The following is a 19356-nucleotide window of genomic DNA, read 5'->3' as shown; positions in this document are numbered from 1 at the left end:
CGTGATAAAAGTAAATGAGAAATGTGACGTCATTTAAACTTGCATATTTTGGAAAGCCGCGTTGTCGACGACCGCGGAGTGCAAAAGGTTAACTGAAATTAGTGAGAGATATGTATGTTGCGCAGTGGACTGATAGGCGTTGAAGATGACACCTAAGGAGTCGATGTCGGTTACAGGGGGTGTTGCTGCCGCCCCACCCCGCCGGGTCGACGACCCCCGCCCTGCACCCCCCCTCGCACCCGTAACCCCGCCGCACCTCGGCCCTGCCCCTGCTGTACACCGCGCCCAGGGGTGACGTCACCGCCACCTACACCATAGACTACATGGAACGATTCTTTGACGTCATCATACTGCGCTTCGCCAGATCAGTGAAGTTGGTGAACGACAAGTGAACCGCCTCAGAACTACTATACAAGTGTTCGGTCCAATTTGGTACAGATTCAAATTCAGCTGTGAGTTTTTGAAAAGTGAGTTTCTTGATGATGTTACTTGGAGAAACACGCACAGACTTACCGTGAGCATGAACAAAACGAAAATGAAGAAATGAACACTTCAGTGTTTTCGGACGAATGAACAAATTATAGCAACAACACTGTGCTCGAAGGATACAAAAAACTTGATAGTTAAATGAAGACAGTTCTGAAAAACGACTATTATTAGCCATGACTGTGAAAAAATGTGATTATGATAAAAAAACAAATCGTAATCGAACGTTTTTGTACGTTTCCGAACATTAGACTTTCATTCCGCTGATGAATTAGAGACCTTTAAAATTTTAATAGAAAAATAATCGAAAATATTTCGGATACTGAACACCAATGAACGTCAGTGCATTGTGTGATCTTACTAATACGATTCTATTGTGTTGGCAACACTAACGTAGTCGAGTGTTGTCAGATGTGAAAAAAAAACTTAGTATAAAGGCGGGGGCAAAGTGGGGTATTAATGTAATTATTGTAAATGAGTAATGTGTATGATTGTTTTTTTTTTAAATCCTGTATAAGCGTAGCATCGGATTTGGGAATGTGATGTGACTATGTGTGTTGTTGTTAAGAATTCCTATGTATTATATAAATTACTAAATTTTAATTGCACTCGCATTGAAATTGTGTGAATTGTTGAACGAAGAAACAATTGATGAAAAATATTTATTGGAAAAGTTGCCTTATATTTAACGGGAAGTCGCGGAAGATAGTTTTGTTGTGTTTAGATAACGTTTGTCGCGATATATTGATGGGATTCCTAGATGCTTGATGCGTTGCTGTCAATGTGACATGGACATTGACAATAATTGAGAGTTTATTTTTCATGATTTTCACAATTTCTAGTGTACGTGTTAATGTTTTTTTTTTTGTAACTCTTCATCGCTGCTTCGTCGTTGCGATTTTAGAGTTTTATTTATTTGAAAGAAAAAAAAAAGAAGTTTTTAATAGTTGATACACTCCGCGATGAACGATGCTAATTTTGGGTCAATTACGGTTAAATAGTTTGAATCGAAGTTTCATGTAATGCATTTACTGTGTTGTAACGTCTCGTGGCGGGCAGCAGTGCTCGAGGAGGGTTGGGGGGGTGTTCGCTGCCTTGTGACGTCATCGCGGGCAGTAACGCGACTTATATACGTCAACGAATTTTTTTTTTTCTATATTGATTACCGCGCTCTAATTCTGCTTGGACGTGCTTAGAAGGATAGAGATATTGTCGCGTGGACTATAAAACTATTCCTCGATTCTGCTCGGTTGTGTATGCATAATATATTTTGGTGCAAAGTGTATGTATAATTTTATTGGTATGCGTCTCTTATTGCTTCATAGAGTGTTTGTTTAGAGCAGTGGGCAGATGCCTTTGTCACGAATGAAATGCGCACTCAACGCATATTCTAACGTGCGTGCTGTGAGCAATATAATATAGTTATTAAACGCCGCCATTATTTTTTTATTTATTGCTTAGATAGGTGAACGAGCTCACAGCCCACCTGGTGTTAAGTGGTTACTGGAGCCCATAGACATCCACAACGCAAATGCGCCACCCACCTTGAGATATAAGTTCTAAGGTCTCAGTATAGTTACAACGGCTGCCACACCCTTCAAACCGAAACGCATTACTGCTTCACGGCCGAAATAGGCACGGTGGTGGTACATGCCCGTGCGGACTCACAAGAAGTCTAACCACCAGTCATATTCAACATTCAGTCTGTGCCTCTCCCAAAATGCGCCCTGTTTATTGGGCCGCGTTGTCTTTCGCATTCACTCCCTCCCAACAGGTATTTTAGAACTCTCCCGCCTCAATCACTTTACGATAGACATTGCTGGTCAATTGCCATTTCGATTAACCGGTTTTTTATTTGTTGATCCGGTACTAAGTTACTGACCCTGTTTCTTTGGCGTATATCATTCCTGGTTCTATCCAAACAGACTTGTGACAGCAAACGCGTTTCCATAGCACGTTGGAGAGTCTACGGTCACAGACCCAAGTTTCACTCTTTTGTACGCTACGACAGTTTTAAAAAAATATCTCTCATATATTTGTTGTTGTTACGTGTTTTTATTGCTTGCATCTTGATTTCGTTCATCCACGAAAGCTTGGCTACATTCCGCATTAGGTTATCCTATAAAAAAATTTGTACTGTAATAATTAATATATTATGCATACATTAACGTTAATTTGTCGATTAATTGGCAGGCGTTTATTGCGACACTAGTCGGGCAAATATATACAATGTTTTTTTTTTGGACGATTTATAAAATAGGGTCTGTAAATTATAACTACATATATATACTGTATACATATAAATTAATATAATAGTAACGGGTTGCGGTGTGCAAGCGGAGGGCGGACCGCGTGTTCGATTTCTGTCCGTGATCATCTTCACTAATGTAATATAATATAATATAATAGATGCAAATTAAAGTAAATAAAATAAATCGTATAAATATCTCTATGAACGAATTGATAACATTTATATTATGTATTCCAAACTATATTAAAAAAGGTAGCGATGTTAAAGGTTTTATATTATATTATGTATGTAAATGTACCCGGCGACTGTTGAAAGTTGGCGTGACAATAAAAAACGTAGGCTTAGAGATACGATAAGATTCTCGCGATCGTCATCTGTGACTCGGACAGTCACTCTGACGTGCGCCGTCTACGTAACGAATGCACGATAAAAGACTTCTCTTATTCCCTTCGTTGTAGTGATGTGAAAGGTCGTTGTCGATAAACGCAGCCCGAGCTTTTATCGATACCGGTGGTGTGATGATTTGTGATGACGGCATCAAGGGGAGCTTAGTCCATGACCTCCGCGCGGTGCTCCCTGGGTAGCGCCAAATGTGGACGTTGGTATTCACATTGATAACACACATGAATCGTTTGTGGCACGCGCTCGTGAATAGTGATGCACTCGTACGATGATATCGAATGTCGACGCTAGTGCGTTGAGTTACTTGAGCGCTATGCTTAGTTCAATATGACATTGTCAAATGTTAATATATGTATAATAAATAAATGATTTTAGACGAATCGTAGAAACCGCAGACGCGATTCACTTAGGGTAACTAGTTGTTATTGTAACTTATCGATAATTTCAACTGGATGAATTCCCGTGTATAAATCGCTATAATATCGGATTAAAAAAACGTTTGTACATATGTAAATATAGGGGATGATGATGGGGGAGAGAGTTTGCGTCCTCCCGCACGCATAAAAAAAACGGCTTCTATAAATACTATATAAATATTTGTGATGTAAAAAGATTTTTCAAATTATACAAAAAAAAATTATCATAGAAAAAATCACAAAAAAAAAAATGATTAAATTGTTCGGAGAGGGCCTACCAGACCCGCGCCATGTTCGAAGCGATAGTTCTAGATCTTTCTCACCCGAGAACATGGCGCCGGGCCTCGAATACAATTAAAATAACGTTCTTCTATATATGTATATGTTTATCTTTTTTTTTTCTTTTTTTTTTGTTGTAATAAAAATTTTATTGTTGCGTCCGCGTATTCGTTTGTTGGTACTCTGTCAGATATGTGTATATGTAAAACGTGATGAGCGTGTGTTGTTTGTTGTGCGCATTTTACGTATGAAAGTGTATATTTTTTTTTGTAACGATGTAATTATTTTTCGAAGTGTCACAACACTAGTTGTTTTTAATTTCGAGTGTGGCGCCATCTGAGGCGACTGTTGCGTCGTCTTATTATGTAACTTGAGTTTGTCCTCGATTTTCAACGAAAAACGTACGGGAACTTTGCTCCTTAGAAGTTTTCCGTATGCAGGTTGTGGTCTTACGTAATTCCAGTGCGTCCGCGCGCGCCTTGCCGCCGGGGGGCGCCACTGGGTACTAGCTAGAACTGTGGCTTACGCACATTGCTATAGCATTTAGTACGGATTTCGATCAAGCGCGCACCTTGCCGCGCCCTGATTGGTCAGCTCCTATACGAAGATAAGGTATATCGGTGCCTTGTTGAGACTACGCGAATAACGGTCTTAATCGAACCGGCGATAAGGTTCGTAATCGGCCGGCTTTCCTAGGCGAGCCCGTGTGGGATTTGCAAGTATCCGCTGTCGCGTGACGTCTGTCTTGACGAACACGGCTGTTTTCCTGTTACGCTATTTGTAATATGTGTTTGAACGGGGCGGGCTTGCACCGAGATCTCTGTATGTGTGTGCAGCTCATAATTGTATGTCTTGATGATGCTAAGGTGATGTTTTAAGTGGCACATGACTGTGAACATTGATTTTGGGTTTGCATTTATTGTACTTTTGCACGTACGAGGCTTATAATATATAAAAAAGGAAAGTTTCTAAGCCGTCGAGTCTAGGGAGGAAGCATTTCAAATTTGTTTGCCTTAAATTTAAAAAAAAGTTGAGCATTTCAGTTTTCGAATAACTAAAAAAAAAAAAAAACAATTGTGACTCAAACCCAAAATCAGTGCGTAAATTTAACAAAAAAAAATGTGAGTCGCTTTAATGGTTGAAACGACCATTTAATCTTAGATAACTAGAGATTGCCTTATTACCCGTACGTCGGGCGTGTATGAACGATTGTTATCGACGCGTGTGCTAAGCGTTGCGTTTTCATTATTATAAAGAGAACAAAAAAAAATGAATTATTTTTCTTAATTTTTTCGGGAGTTTTACGTATGGCAACATTGTTTAAAAAAAAAAAAAATAGAAAAAAGGCGGTAAAAATGCAATGAATTTTATTATGTTGCCATTCTTATTAATATGAATTCTTCAGTTTGGCTTTTTGTTTTTTTTTTAACAAGAGCGTTTTGTTTTGCATTAACGTTTTGCAGAATATACAAAGTCTCGTTGTAATCTTCGAGCGGTTAATGTACTTCATGCTCGGCGAACTCGCAATGTACATTTAGCTTTTTATTTTATAAATCCAATTTTATCATGAACTTGTCTGAACCCAGAACCGGAAAGTATGTTTCTTTTTTCCCCCCTACCTTTTTACTGGTAGCTTAAGGGGCTCACGGGCTCAACCTGAGAGAGTATCCTAACGCTAGCCCTAGCAAGAGCAGTGCTTCGCAGAATCTACTACCGGATCGGAATCGCAACCCACTAAGAAGATCCGGCGAGAAACTCAGTGGGTTGAAAATACGCATAAATTTAAGTGAACAATGATACTTATTATTAACTGAGAAACAAGAATTTATTTAGGAAGTTTTGGGTTTCATAATGATTTGAGAAAAAAGTTGTGCAATTTTGGGAATAAATAATAATAGATTTCAAAAGTTTAAATTAGAAATGTTTTAATAAATATTATGTTTGTCTATCTTACTCTATCTATTAAACCGCCTGAAGTCAACCAAAGTCACTATGGCCGGCGTTCCCTTTCTTTTTTGCCAAATAATCACATTGGTCCACGCGCTTTGGACGTTAGCGAAATTGAATTTGTTTTCGTTCGCCTTTTTTTTTATATTATATTAATGAAAACGTGACGCCTTTTTGTGTAATATAATAAAGACTGAAGGAAAAAATGTGTGGATGAAGCCGGAGTATTATGTAAGATTGGATTTTTTTTTATTGTTATTGTAAAAAAAAATGTATGAGCCTAAATGCGTGCGCGCCAACGCGTGCTGTGTAGATTGTGTGCGATCCGCGTTTACTGGGACGAGTCGGGATAGACGTTAAAAGAAATTTGGTTAAATCATGTCCTATGGCAAATATTATCTTTAGTTGAAACAGAAGCCAATCTATACATATATATAGATTGAGAGTAAACGAATTTTAACGCAATAATAACTACAAATTTCAAATTTAAAGAAATTTGCTCCCCAATCAGAGTAACCCTCATATTGTTTATTTCATAAATATCAAAAGTTTAAGTCGCTTTGAATACAAGAACTAATTGTCTGATCTCTAGAATATATTTACTTGAACAATATTTAAAAAGAAAACTTGCGTACTCTATAAAATTTTGATCCATTAAAATTCTGAAAGTATTAAATTCAGTTTGTCGAACTATGACGGCTTTGAGATGCACTGGAAATCACTTTTAGTAAATTTTAGGGATCAGGCAAATGACTCGACTGCCCGAACGCTATCTCTCAACGTCATCGCACACATCATAAAGAATGTACATAAATGCTCATCCCGGATCCAGAACGTTAGAACAATCTTCGTTAAAATATAAAAACAATTATAAACAAATCCATTATTATTTTCGTGAATGTCGCGCCATACGCGATCCACTACAGCAAGTGCCAAAAATAAAACTGTTCTGGCACTTTTCGAAGGACCGTCCTCTCATTGGTTCGCGCGACAGCGGCACGACGCGCTCACGACAACGTCACGACACGACAAGACAACGAATGTTTGGTTTCTATTGCGTTCGCTGTAACGTCCACCAATGAGGTTCGGTCGGTTTTGTTGCAACGACATTTAAGACCTGTCGTTATTTTTCAATAAAAAGTTTAAAAAAAATGTGTTTTGAACACAACAGTTGAGCGTTTTATTTGACCTTTTTTTTAATTTTCAGGGTACCCACAAAGTCCAACGCACAAGCTATTCATTTCAATCATAATTTTTTTTTGTCCCAAATGAGAATTATCCAATGCACACACTACTACGCTACACTATTTTGTGTTATTTTGTAAATGCTCCCACGTTTTGGGGTTGATTCTTTAAATTTAAAAGAAAATCTATATTCCCGATGTTTGATTTCGTGCGTATACAGAAAACACTATTTTTTATCATTCTATTTATTATTATTATTATTTTTTATTTTTTATTGCTTAGATATTACAAACATTTGAATCACGTTTATAAAGCAATTTCAATTATATCTACAATGCTTGTACTTGTAATTACAGGATTTAATTTAATGAATAATAGACATATTCGAAATGTGATTATTAAAGTTTATTGAAATCATAACATTATTAGGTCTTTAGACCGTTACGTAAATAATAAAAACACGAGCAAAACTTATATAAGCTAGAATTATATTTACAAAATAAAAATCACAGTGCAATAGCTATTTTAATTTGAAAATATTGCAAAAATCTTACAATCATTATAAATATTTACCTATGACTAATAAAATAAAATATAAAAGAACACATAAATAACAAGTTATGATAAAAATACACTCATCGCTTTATCATTTTATTCACCGCAAATAGAAATAGCTTGGGAACTTCAATTGAAAAATCAAGATATCTTATTTTACGAAGGCGAAGCCCGTTATGAATACACATATGTTTTTGTATTTGACCCATCCTTAAACAAAAAGTGACTTTTTGAAGTGAAAACTTCTTTAGAATCGTTGTGATTTCAAACCGGATGCAACGGAAAAAACGACAGGTAAGAGACACAAATACAAAAATGTGTAGGATGAATGAGACAGAAATATACATACTATTTAATACAGCGCCATCTGTGAGATTTTTTAATACTAACGTGTGTATGAAAGCTCTTGTAGTGAATTTTAATTTAGGATTATACGTGAAATTAAAATATCAATTCACAGAGGGCGCTACCTTACAATTATTTACTAATGACAAAATTTTACATATACTTAAGACGTTTAGGAGAATTGTATTTTAATTTTGGAAGGTTTCACTTCTACCACGTGTGAATTGCACACATGTTTTTTTTATTGCCTTAATAGGCAGACAAGCGTACGGCCCACCTAACCCAACGGTAAGTGGTTACCGTCGCCCATGGACTTCAGCAATGCCAGGAGCAGAGCCAAGCCGCTGCCTACCGCTAATTGGTTTGGTTTGGATTGGATTGGTTTTGTCTATTTAAACAGCCACTGGGCGCCGAGTTATAAGTTAGGTAGGCTTCCTCCACAACCAGTCAAACCGCATCTAAACATTCCTAATATGTTTGGTGTGCGTCCTGTGCACGCCCTGCATAGCCGACTTTATTTCTTCGAAGAATGACGCCGAGTTATGTATGGTGGTCCCGCCGAGCACCACCTTGGCCCCCGGGTTGGCCTTGTTGATCTGGTGCACGCACAGCGACTCCTCGTACGTGGCCCCGCCCACCACGAACACGACGACGTGCGTGGGGCGGCGGCCGTCGTCCCCGCCCAGCGTGGGGTACTGGGCCTCACGCAGCTTGCCCCTCAACAGATCCTCGATCGTGTCCTTCAGGGGGGGCGTGTGTTGCGTGTATATGTTTTCGACGCCGTTCAGACCCTGATAGTTTAGTACACTTGTTTAGCTCATAAGGATCTCTTTGCATCAATATACAGTACACAACGATGAATACTACACGTAGCTCTTTGGATAGGCACTATCGGCTAATGTTTTAATATTTATTTATTTATTTAAGGATTACCGACAGGGTTTACAGTAAGACATTTAACATTGACATGTATAGAGCAATTGATAACTGCAACTCTAATTATAGGCAATCACAGCATGCATTACATTAATATATTAATAGAGATTTAACAATACTATTAATAATAATAAAAAATTAAAAACAAAAGAAAGACAACAAGGGCAGTAATACCCGAGTACTCAGACCAAGGCTGAGGCTGAGGTTCAACAACAACTTTTTATAATTTTGTTCTTAAATATTGGAAGGGAATCGCCAATTATGTCAAGGTTTTATTTATGTAATTACTATAGACGTAAACAAATTATGAGAGGTTTTTTAATACGTTTATTTACGGTTATTCTATTCCGATCTTATCATAAGCATAATGCGTGTGATCATGCAACTACCCGACTATGATTGCATAAGAGAAACCTAGGGGAGGTTATTAGAGCTTATGCAATCTCAAATTATATTTTTACTGGCACAGAGGGCGCGGTGGTCCTTTATCTCCAGCTCGGCAGTATGAGACAGGAGATGGAAGACTCAATTGAGACATGGGTATTACTAATGGGTACTTTCGGGCCGGTTGCGATCCAGAGTGGCTTGTTTGACTAGCCGATGCCTACGCGCGCATTGCTGTTAGCGTGGACCTATATGTTACTTATGACGACGCTGTAGCTGAAAGTAAGTATTGTACTTTTTGACGAAGCATGTTGCTGGTAACTCTATTTCTGTAATCTGACGAAGCGTGTTGCGGATAATAACATGTACTTTTAGGTTATTAAAATAATATTTTGTGTATTGAAACATTCAAGCCATCATGTTGTTATAGATACAGACGGGTGTGAAGCCTTGCGGACACGGCACTCGATTGGCGTGCTAATAATAAGAATTTTAGGAACTGAGCGATGATAAATCTCTAGGTATCTGGATTATTCTAGATTACCTTGAAGAGCCTGTTGGTGATCTTGACCGCGTCCTGCAGACCGAAGAGGTCCCCGTGTCGCGCGTGCGCCCCCCCGTACTCGAGCGCGGCCAGCGGAGCCCCGTCCGCCGCCCCCCGCGCCCGCAGCAGCTCCAGCGCCGCCCCCACCCCCTGCCCCGCGTGCTTCTCGTAGCGCAGCGCGTACAGGCTCGCCAGCCGCGCCGCGTCGCTGTCCCGCAGCGCGCCGTCCGCCAGCAGCGCCTTCAGCCGCTGTGCCGGGACAGTGACGTCACGCTACCCGCACACCCTCACCCTGGACCCCACGTACGGACCACTAGGCACTAGACGTCGTAGCAGCGCCTTCAGCCGCTACGGGACAGTGACGTCACGCTACCCGCACACCCTCACCCTGGACCCCACGTACGGACCACTAGGCACTAGACGTCGTAGCAGCGCCTTCAGCCGCTACGGGACAGTGACGTCACGCTACCCGCACACCCTCACCCTGGACCCCACGTACGGACCACTAGGCACTAGACGTCGTAGCAGCGCCTTCAGCCGCTACGGGACAGTGACGTCACGCTACCCGCACACCCTCACCCTGGACCCCACGTACGGACCACTAGGCACTAGACGTCGTAGCAGCGCCTTCAGCCGCTACGGGACAGTGACGTCACGCTACCCGCACACCCTCACCCTGGACCCCACGTACGGACCACTAGGCACTAGACGTCGTAGCAGCGCCTTCAGCCGCTACGGGACAGTGACGTCACGCTACCCGCACACCCTCACCCCGGACCCCACGTACGGACCACTAGGCACTAGACGTCGTAGCAGCGCCTTCAGCCGCTACGGGACAGTGACGTCACGCTACCCGCACACCCTCACCCACACACCACGTACGGACCACTAGGCACTAGACGTCGTAGCAGCGCCTTCAGCCGCTACGGGACAGTGACGTCACGCTACCCGCACACCCTCACCCCGGACCCCACGTACGGACCACTAGGCACTAGACGTCGTAGCAGCGCCTTCAGCCGCTACGGGACAGTGACGTCACGCTACCCGCACACCCTCACCCACACACCACGTACGGACCACTAGGCACTAGACGTCGTAGCAGCGCCTTCAGCCGCTACGGGACAGTGACGTCACGCTACCCGCACACCCTCACCCACACACCACGTACGGACCACTAGGCACTAGACGTCGTAGCAGCGCCTTCAGCCGCTACGGGACAGTGACGTCACGCTACCCGCACACCCTCACCCACACACCACGTACGGACCACTAGGCACTAGACGTCGTAGCAGCGCCTTCAGCCGCTACGGGACAGTGACGTCACGCTACCCGCACACCCTCACCCACACACCACGTACGGACCACTAGGCCTTAGACATCGTAAGCCGTTGGTCTAACCGAGTAATATCAGCCACTCGGTTAAAGATCTTCCAAAGAGATAAAGATTATTACCTTCCAAACCTATCTATACAGTGTATAAAAAGCCACATCACTGTGCAAATTCCACAGCAACTATAACCCTGTTCTAAGGCAATACCTACTTGGTGACAAATTACTTCCACCGCCGCGGACAAAATGGGTTAAATATTACTAGTGGAAGGACCTCTTGTGAGTCCGCACGGGTAGGTACCACCACGCCACATATTTCTGCCGTGAAGCAGTAATGCGTTTCGGTTTGAAGGGTGGGGTAGCCGTTGTAACTATACTGAGACCTTACAACTCATATCTCAAGGTGAGTGGCGGCATTTACGTTGTAGATGTCTATGGGCTCCAGTAACCACTTCCATCCACCTATGCAGTAAACCAGATCATGTCCAAAGAGGACGACAACATACAGCATGACTGTGTCCTTAACTGAGTGATGAGGTAGTGATCGAGCGAACCTGCAGGTGTTTAGAGTGGTCTGACTGGCAGACGATCTCCTGCTCCAGCTCGGAGACCTCGAGCAGCTTGTGGCGGCCGACACAGGCCGAGAGCTCCCCCACCACGGTCACGTGCTTCGTCACCGTGCCAGACATTTTCTGCGCACACGACGGGGGAAATGAGGAGTCATCCGCGCACAATCACAACTAGGGTTGGAACCTCCGGACACGGCAACCCTTCTTCTTTATTTAAAAAATAATAATTTTTGGACTTTTTGGCGGGAACGCGAGTAGTGAAGTTGTGTGATTTGTTTTATTTTGTCTATTTAGTGTTTCTTCAGGTTTAAATGTGTAATAACGGTGGTTTATTAACTGTTTAATATCTGTGAAAGTGCACAAATGTGGGAAAATTAAACAAAGCCGCCGAACGTCACTTCTCGAGATCCTCCAAAAAGTCAACTGAAAAGATCTCAGTAACACTACACTACAGTAAGACTATACACAAGATGACATCGAAGCGTGACAGAATGTAGTCAGTCTTCTTCGAGTCCAGCGTGAATATTGTGAGTCTTCTTGTAAGTCCAGCCTTACCTTGAAGAGTGGGTACTGTTCCACGAAATTTTTCATATCGCTGATGCTCTCCACTTTCTGGTTGCTCTTCGCTTTCGTCTGAAACTCCTCCATCAGAGACTTGATGGTTTGCCCGATCTCGCCGAAGTTGGAGTAAAGATTCTAAAACCAACACCGTTTTTGTTACTTTAGATCCGATCTGAATGTTATTGAAGTAAAACTTCTTTAGGCGCGTTGAGAGTAAAATTTAACTCGAGACGGATTCGTTACGGCTAGAGAGGAAAGATACAATTTAGGAAGAGCGAGTGAGAAAATATACTGAACGTCTCGCGTACCATACGACCGTGGAGAGAGGGGAGAGGACAAAGCGAACTAGGTCGTTTCTCTTATACACAACATTCCCTGTTACAAGAAAAAAAATATTTAAGGATGAAATGTGAAGAACACCACAATACTGCAGACCGCAAAAGAAGTTTCACTTCTTTCATGTGCACCAAGTTTGCACGCGCACCATTTTTTGGTTTTATTTCTTTTCAACCGGTATATGTACACAGTGAATCATATATTTGCTTAGATGACTCGTGACGGTTGCCAGAAAGTGAGTGTCAAGACCGCTTGTACTTTTTATGTTTAATGTTTAACTTTTTGTTTGTGGTCAGAACGCCCACGTGATGATAAGTGGTTCCTGTCGCTCATGGACATCAGCAAAGCCCGGGAGCACAGCCAAGCGGCTGCCTATTACAAGCGTTGGTGTACAAAAAATTACAGGCTCCTTTATTCTGAATTGAGACAAGTGAATTGGTCGCACCATTTATGAATGAAATGACATCTTTGAGCAGAGGAAACATACGCTGTAATTAAATATATACTAATATAAATGTGTATAATAATTTCATAGCACCTACCACTATTTACTCTGCACTACCTTTGGTTGACTGGTAAAGAATGCCTTATGCATATGTAAATTTTATATGAAGTAATAAATAATAGATAAATAAATTAACAAATAAACGTGAGATAGATAATGTTACTCTGCACTACCTTTGGTTGACTGGTAGAGAATGCCTTATATGTAAATTTTATATGAAGTGTAATAAATAAATAAATAATAATAAATGTGAGATAGATAATGCTGATAATGATATTGACTGGTGGTAGGACCTCTTGTGAGTCCGCACGGGTAGTTACAACCACCCTGCCTATTTCTGTCGTGAAGCAGTAGGTAATGCGTTTCGGTTTGAAGGGTGGGGCAGCCGTTGTAACTAGAGATGAAACATAGTGGTTTGGCCGGATACCAGGTACCGAATATTCGGCAAACTGCGATGCCGGAGCGCCGGATATTCGGCCCTTTCGGAAATATTCGCGCGCGTTCGAGTGTTGTCGCACGTGAGCGGAGACTCGCGACGACTCGGTACGAACACAATCTGGTATTCATTCACCACAATTTTCCACTTGTTAATTTTGAGTATTAAACAAACTAATTAATAAAACAATCACTTTTGACGGTCGATTATAAAAATAAAATTTGTCCATAACCTATTGTGGTATTAATTGCCTTTTGTATAACCATGAGATTTTCTTAAATTTTACAGTATCAGGCCGAATAGTGAAACCATGGCCGGATAGGCCAGATACCGGATAGTAACCGGATATCTGTTTCATCTCTAGTTGTAACCATACTGAGACCTTAGAACGTATATCTCAGGGTGGGTGGCGCACTTACGTTGTAGATATCTATGGGCTTCGGTAACCACTTAACACCAGGTGGGCTGTGATCTCGTCCATCTATCTACGCAATAAAAAAAAAAGAAAATAGTAATAAATAAATAAATGTGGGAGTTGGTCTGAATGCTACCCAATGACACAGCAGTCCCGGCGGTGCGGGCCCCCACCAGCGCTACTGACCTTCGCGTAGAAGTCGTCCTGCTCCGAGGAGAGCACCACCTCCCTGAAGTCCTTGGGCACGTCGGGCACGTGCGCCAGGCTCACGCGGTTGTTGTTTATCGTCAGCAGCTCGTGCACCATCGCCTGGTAGGTCCACTGGGGTAACAAAACTGTACCTTCACGTTACAGGCATAAGATCAAATGTCAATGACTAAAAACTATTTTTCCAGTATATGAGTTCTAACGTTTTTTTGTTGTCATTATATTATCTATGACATTTCCAATAGTTCACAGGTTCCGTGGTTGTGAACGACTGAAGAGTTACCCGGAAACATTTCAATATTACTGGCAACTGCGCAAAGGGGAATGCCCACTCTCCATAATGTGCTGGGCCCAAGATGAACATCAAATATTACTATAAAAATGGACAGTTTCAAATTCTTAAATGTATTGGATATTTAAAAAATATATTGAAATTGACGCCACTATTATAAAAAATATAATAAAAATAAAAATTCGTTTTGAGTTTAATTTTCTATATAAATAAGTGCCGGATTGTGAGATACTTCAAGAACTTTTCATTTCTTAATGTTTAATTTATTAATTATGACAAGAGAGATGTTCATAATGTATTTTTATCCAATTGCAGTTATTAGGGTATAAAAAATACATATCGTCTTTTCGAATTAAAAGTGTACAATTTCCAAAAATATTCGAAATTGAGTTAACATGCGGGATCATTTGGTATCACTAGTATTTTTCTAATAAATACGTCCAAAAGAGCGTAGTTTAGTTTTATGTTTTTTTTTAGTTTACCTATGTTTTGACTACTATGAACAAAATTAATACATAATTTTATCTTATATTACTTTAAAAGACAGATAATGTAACTGGTGCAAAATAAAAAATAGAAGTTTCAAAGATGATTAATATTAAAAATATCACATGTTAAACCTTTAAAACACTCTCCTGTAAAATTAGTAAGTTTTGAGATTATACAGTTTTAATGCGAGAAGACTATATATGCTAAATTAAAAATTTCACATTAATTGTGTCTCATATATATTATTAAAATATCAATGATGGATTTACACTAGAAGCAGTCGGGGCAAGTGCCAAAGTAAATGCCATATCGAAATATATATTAAGGAAAGAAACATGCCTGACTCAATAGGGGCGTGACGGGATCATTTCTCCTATCGATGATCAGCAGCTGAGTAGGGGGCAGCTCTCCGTTATAAGGGATGCTATTATCTATGAGCACAGCCTCCCTCCTCAGCAGATCGCGGACCCTCTCCGCGAGACGAGCGCAGGGTTCTGATGCTGCCTCGTAGCGAACGCAGGCTCGCCGCTTCAGAGACAGGAGGAGCGCCAGCAGACCTTGAGAAACTCGTTGGAGATGCTGTTGGTTCCACACCCGACCTAATAAGGATCATAAGTTAAAGACAAGATAACCATTTATATGTACTTCCTTCGGTCTTTGGGAGTCATAGACATAATTAGAACTACTTTTGCAGTTTGTTCTTGCATATATTATTGTCTTAATATATTATGACGTTTCGAATACTGGTTCTGTGGCAGTCATTGTGGTCACAAGTGACTTATATTCATCAGGATAAATATAATCACATGAGACACAAAGTCTTCACGTCTCAAAGTGAGACAGACTCACAGTTCGCTCACAGGAGACGTAGAGTCAAGATACTGGCGCATTACTGGTGGTGGGAATTCTTGTGAGTCCACACAGGTGGGTACCACTACCCTACCTATTTCTGCCGTGAAGCAGTAATGCGTTTCGGTTTGAAGGGTGGGGCAGCCGTTGTAAGCCGTTGTAAAAGTTGTTGAGACCATAGAACTCATATCTTAAGGTGAGTGGCGTATTTACGTTGTTGATGTCTATGGGCTCCGGTATACATACCATTTAACCCCAGGTGTGCTGTGAGCTCGTCCATCCATCTAAGCAATAAAAAAATTAAATAAAAAAAGATACTAAGTACCTATTCACTATTACCATGTTCAAGCTATCATTTACATTAATATAACATTTATGCTTCTTTCAAAAGGAAAATTAATTTACAAAATTAATTCCACATGGAAATGGATGAATTATGATAATATTTGGATTTACAATCAAAAATTAATTTCTGAACAATAAGCTGACTTAATGATCTAAATACAGTTAAATAAAAATAAAAATCTCATTATTCACCTTGGAGGCATCCAACAATATTGAAAGAGAACAGGTGTCTGTCCACAGCCAGGTAGTCAGCAAAAACTTCCTGGACCTCTCTGACAGCCTCCTCTTCATCACATTCGGCCAAAGTTTTGATGTCTGCCTTAGAAACTACATTACTGAAATCTAACAATTTATTCACATGTTACAAATGAGGAGATATTCAAGAGGAAACGGAGTATTCCTTATTTCTGAACTTAGTTTAATAGTTAAAGGGGTAAGGTAGGGGGTAGCGGGTAGGGGGTGAGTTAAAGAGGCTCGAGGTAATTGTATTACTTCAACACAATCCTATTGAGTTGTTTTTATATTATTATTCATATTAAAAAGTTATTTTCCAAAATTTGATTTGTAAGCAAATATAGGCTTACAAATCAATACAAAATGTTCGTAACGGCAGCTCTGCATATATTGGTATTTACTTTGAATTAATAAAAATTAAATGTCGATTTATTTCTAATATTCTAGATGAACCACACAGCCCACTTAGTGTTGAGGATCCATGAGGAACTATAGATACCACAGTTTGAATGCTGTCACATACCTTAAGGGGGTATTTTTTTCTTATGCTCCATTGAAATATATATGGAAAATAGCAGCCTGATAGGGGCAAATAATGGCAAAGGCAAAACAGTAGGAAACACTACTCTGACTACTTCTCACAGAATACATTAGTGGCATAAGCACAAAACTTCATAGCCCAAAGTGGAACTTGTAATGCTTATGCTCTCTAATAACCCGTCAAGTTCATTAGATGAACTGGGAGCTCATCTGTTGTAATAAAAAAAGTAATAGGTTATAATAAATACTGAAACTCACATATAAAGTAAACACCATATTTAGGATCTCTCAGTTCCCGTGACAACAGAGCTATGTTCTCTGATGTTGGACGTATAAAAACTATGCATTTCATGTGTTTCATGTTATCCCATTTGGCATGACTGTCTATCCTCTCGAATAAGTAAACTTCCTTCTGTAAGATTTCCGATTGACTGTACACCATACTCACTATGCTGGTCTGAAACAATATGTGAAAAATTTCCTTCAGTACACAGTCTGAACTTATAGTCACATGTTGACGATTAATAATGTTTTTTTATTTATTTTTTATTGCTTAAATGGGTGGAAGAGCTCACAGCCCACCTGGTGTTAAGTGGTTACAGGGGCCCATTGGCATCTACAACATAAATGCTGCCACTCACCTTGAGATATAAGTTCTAAGGTCTCAGTATACTTACAACGGCTGCCCCACCCTTCAAACCGAAACGCATTACTGCTTCACGACAGAAATAGGTAGGGTGGTGGTACCTACCCGTGCGGACTCACAAGAGGTCCTACCAGCAGTAATTAGGCAAATTATAATTTTGCAGGTTTTGATTTTTATTACACAACACTATGTGTTATTAATCACTTGCTAATGTGATATTAATCACTTCATCTATCATTTGGCTAACTGCATGCTGCAGTAGTTAGCCGTGAATGTTGCCCTGAATGTCGTAGATTCGGTTCCCACGTCGAGCATATGTTCATGTGATGGACAGGTTTGTTTGCTCTTTGTTTGGCTATTTATTATCCAATTATGTATGTATTTAAACATATATCAGTATTTCTGCCAGTATCTAGTACTAATAACACAGGTAATCCTAATTTAGGGCCGGATGACCGTGGGTGATTTGTTTCAAGAAATTATTATAATTAAAATCAAAAGCATTTTGTCATCTTATTCCATGCATAATTTTTTTTGTATATAAACGTATCTGGATTGCTAATGGCAGCTTAAACTTCTCAATAAGAGATCATTTCAGCCGATAGGGTATATAGATAAACTAAAACCACAGTGCTATGCCTATTAACAATATAATAATAACATTCGGTGTCTTAATGTTTATGTCCCACAGGATTTTTTTTCGTAATTTAAATGCGTAATATTAGAAACGGGGAAAACTCGATGCCAGTAATGTAATCTGTATGAATTCAAGTAAAAATAAATACAGCAAAAGGGCGTTATCAATTAATTAGGTACTAACAGTTTCTTTATCCATTAATATCACTTTCATTCCAGGGCCGCTCTCTTCCGTCATTTTAGTAATGTACATTTTAACTGCTTGTATCACATTCATTTTGATTAAATTATCCTTATTTATTTCACAAAGTATGTAAGATAAACCACCAAAACAACAATATTTTAATTTATTTACTTTTACCGATGAAATCTTTCAGCAGTTCAGTCAGTATCATTAATCATTACATTGAAAAGGCAATGGAAACGTGGCCCATACATACGCAAAATATTTATAGACACAGATCAATGCAACTATTGTCTAAAAAATAAGGAATCAATTAAGCAAACGAAATCCATTAAGGAAATTACTTTGTGCTAAATGAGGTGACATAATATCGATATTAGATGAGACGTAATCTAAAAGGAAATAATGCGAATTACGACTTTCTGGAAGAATTCGAAAAGTTTGGATCAGTTATTACAGTAAGGGCATTAACTTTTATAATACTTAGTTATATTGTTAAACATAGTAATTTAATTAAACATTCCTCCTATAGGTTATTTCTTATTATCAACAACCTTTATGTTGTCAGCAACCAATAATGAGGAACAGGATTCTCACGCCACTGTTAATCGTTGTTTTAAAAATGGAATTATAAGTATTCATTCATATAATTCCACCAGCTATTTTTAATATACTCATTCTCCCTTGCTTAAAATATAAGTACCAGTCATGGGCCATAGCATAGAGATACACGAAAAATGAATTCTAGCCATATAAGTACCTATGGAGCGTATATGAACAAAATCAAAGTCATGGGTTTAAGGATAAAGATGTATTTATCAAAATAGAGATACCCAAATCAAAATAGGCAATGTAAGAAAGGATACCAAGAAGAGATCCAAAAAAGGGAGTGTGGTCACCAAGGCACCGTGCAATGACAGTCAAAGACATAGATGGATGTAATTTTGAAAAACCACGATTATTTTGGACTACTAGACTTTACGGAAAGATATAGAAAATATGGAAATCGATGTATTCTCATTTAGTAAATGTCTATGTAAAAACCAGAATATA

At 39.8% G+C, this 19356-nt stretch overlaps 2 protein-coding genes across 8 annotated transcripts in view; one reads left to right on the top strand and one right to left on the bottom strand.

Moving 5' to 3' along the window:
* LOC101743989 (ataxin-2-like protein) overlaps positions 1-6951 on the top strand; it is a 47229-nt gene extending 40278 nt beyond the window's left edge. For 5 of the 7 annotated variants that reach the window (XM_038016465.2, XM_062672907.1, XM_038016466.2 and 2 more), the window contains one exon: positions 177-6951. In XM_038016465.2, the coding sequence (XP_037872393.1) occupies positions 177-245 (69 nt within the window). In that variant the 3' untranslated portion in view covers positions 246-6951. Of the gene's footprint in view, positions 1-125 lie in introns of all 7 variants that reach the window. The other 2 variants (XM_062672908.1, XM_038016468.2) reach the window with 1 other exon arrangement.
* A 398-nt stretch (positions 6952-7349) lies between these two features.
* On the bottom strand, positions 7350-18609 carry LOC101744133 (vacuolar protein sorting-associated protein 45). Its single transcript, XM_038016471.2, has 9 exons — positions 18304-18609; positions 17096-17294; positions 16256-16405; positions 15209-15468; positions 14068-14202; positions 12184-12324; positions 11614-11751; positions 9731-9979; positions 7350-8657 (listed from the first exon to the last, which is right to left on the bottom strand). Exons 1-9 carry the CDS (start codon positions 18394-18396, stop codon positions 8325-8327), a joined length of 1698 nt encoding a protein of 565 aa, XP_037872399.1. The 5' UTR covers positions 18397-18609; the 3' UTR covers positions 7350-8324.
* Between the last annotated feature and the right edge of the window lie 747 nt (positions 18610-19356).

The sequence above is a fragment of the Bombyx mori genome, chromosome 16, assembly GCF_030269925.1.
Source record: "Bombyx mori chromosome 16, ASM3026992v2".
NCBI classification, from domain to species: domain Eukaryota; kingdom Metazoa; phylum Arthropoda; class Insecta; order Lepidoptera; family Bombycidae; genus Bombyx; species Bombyx mori.
This window is presented reverse-complemented; position numbering and strand designations above follow the sequence as displayed.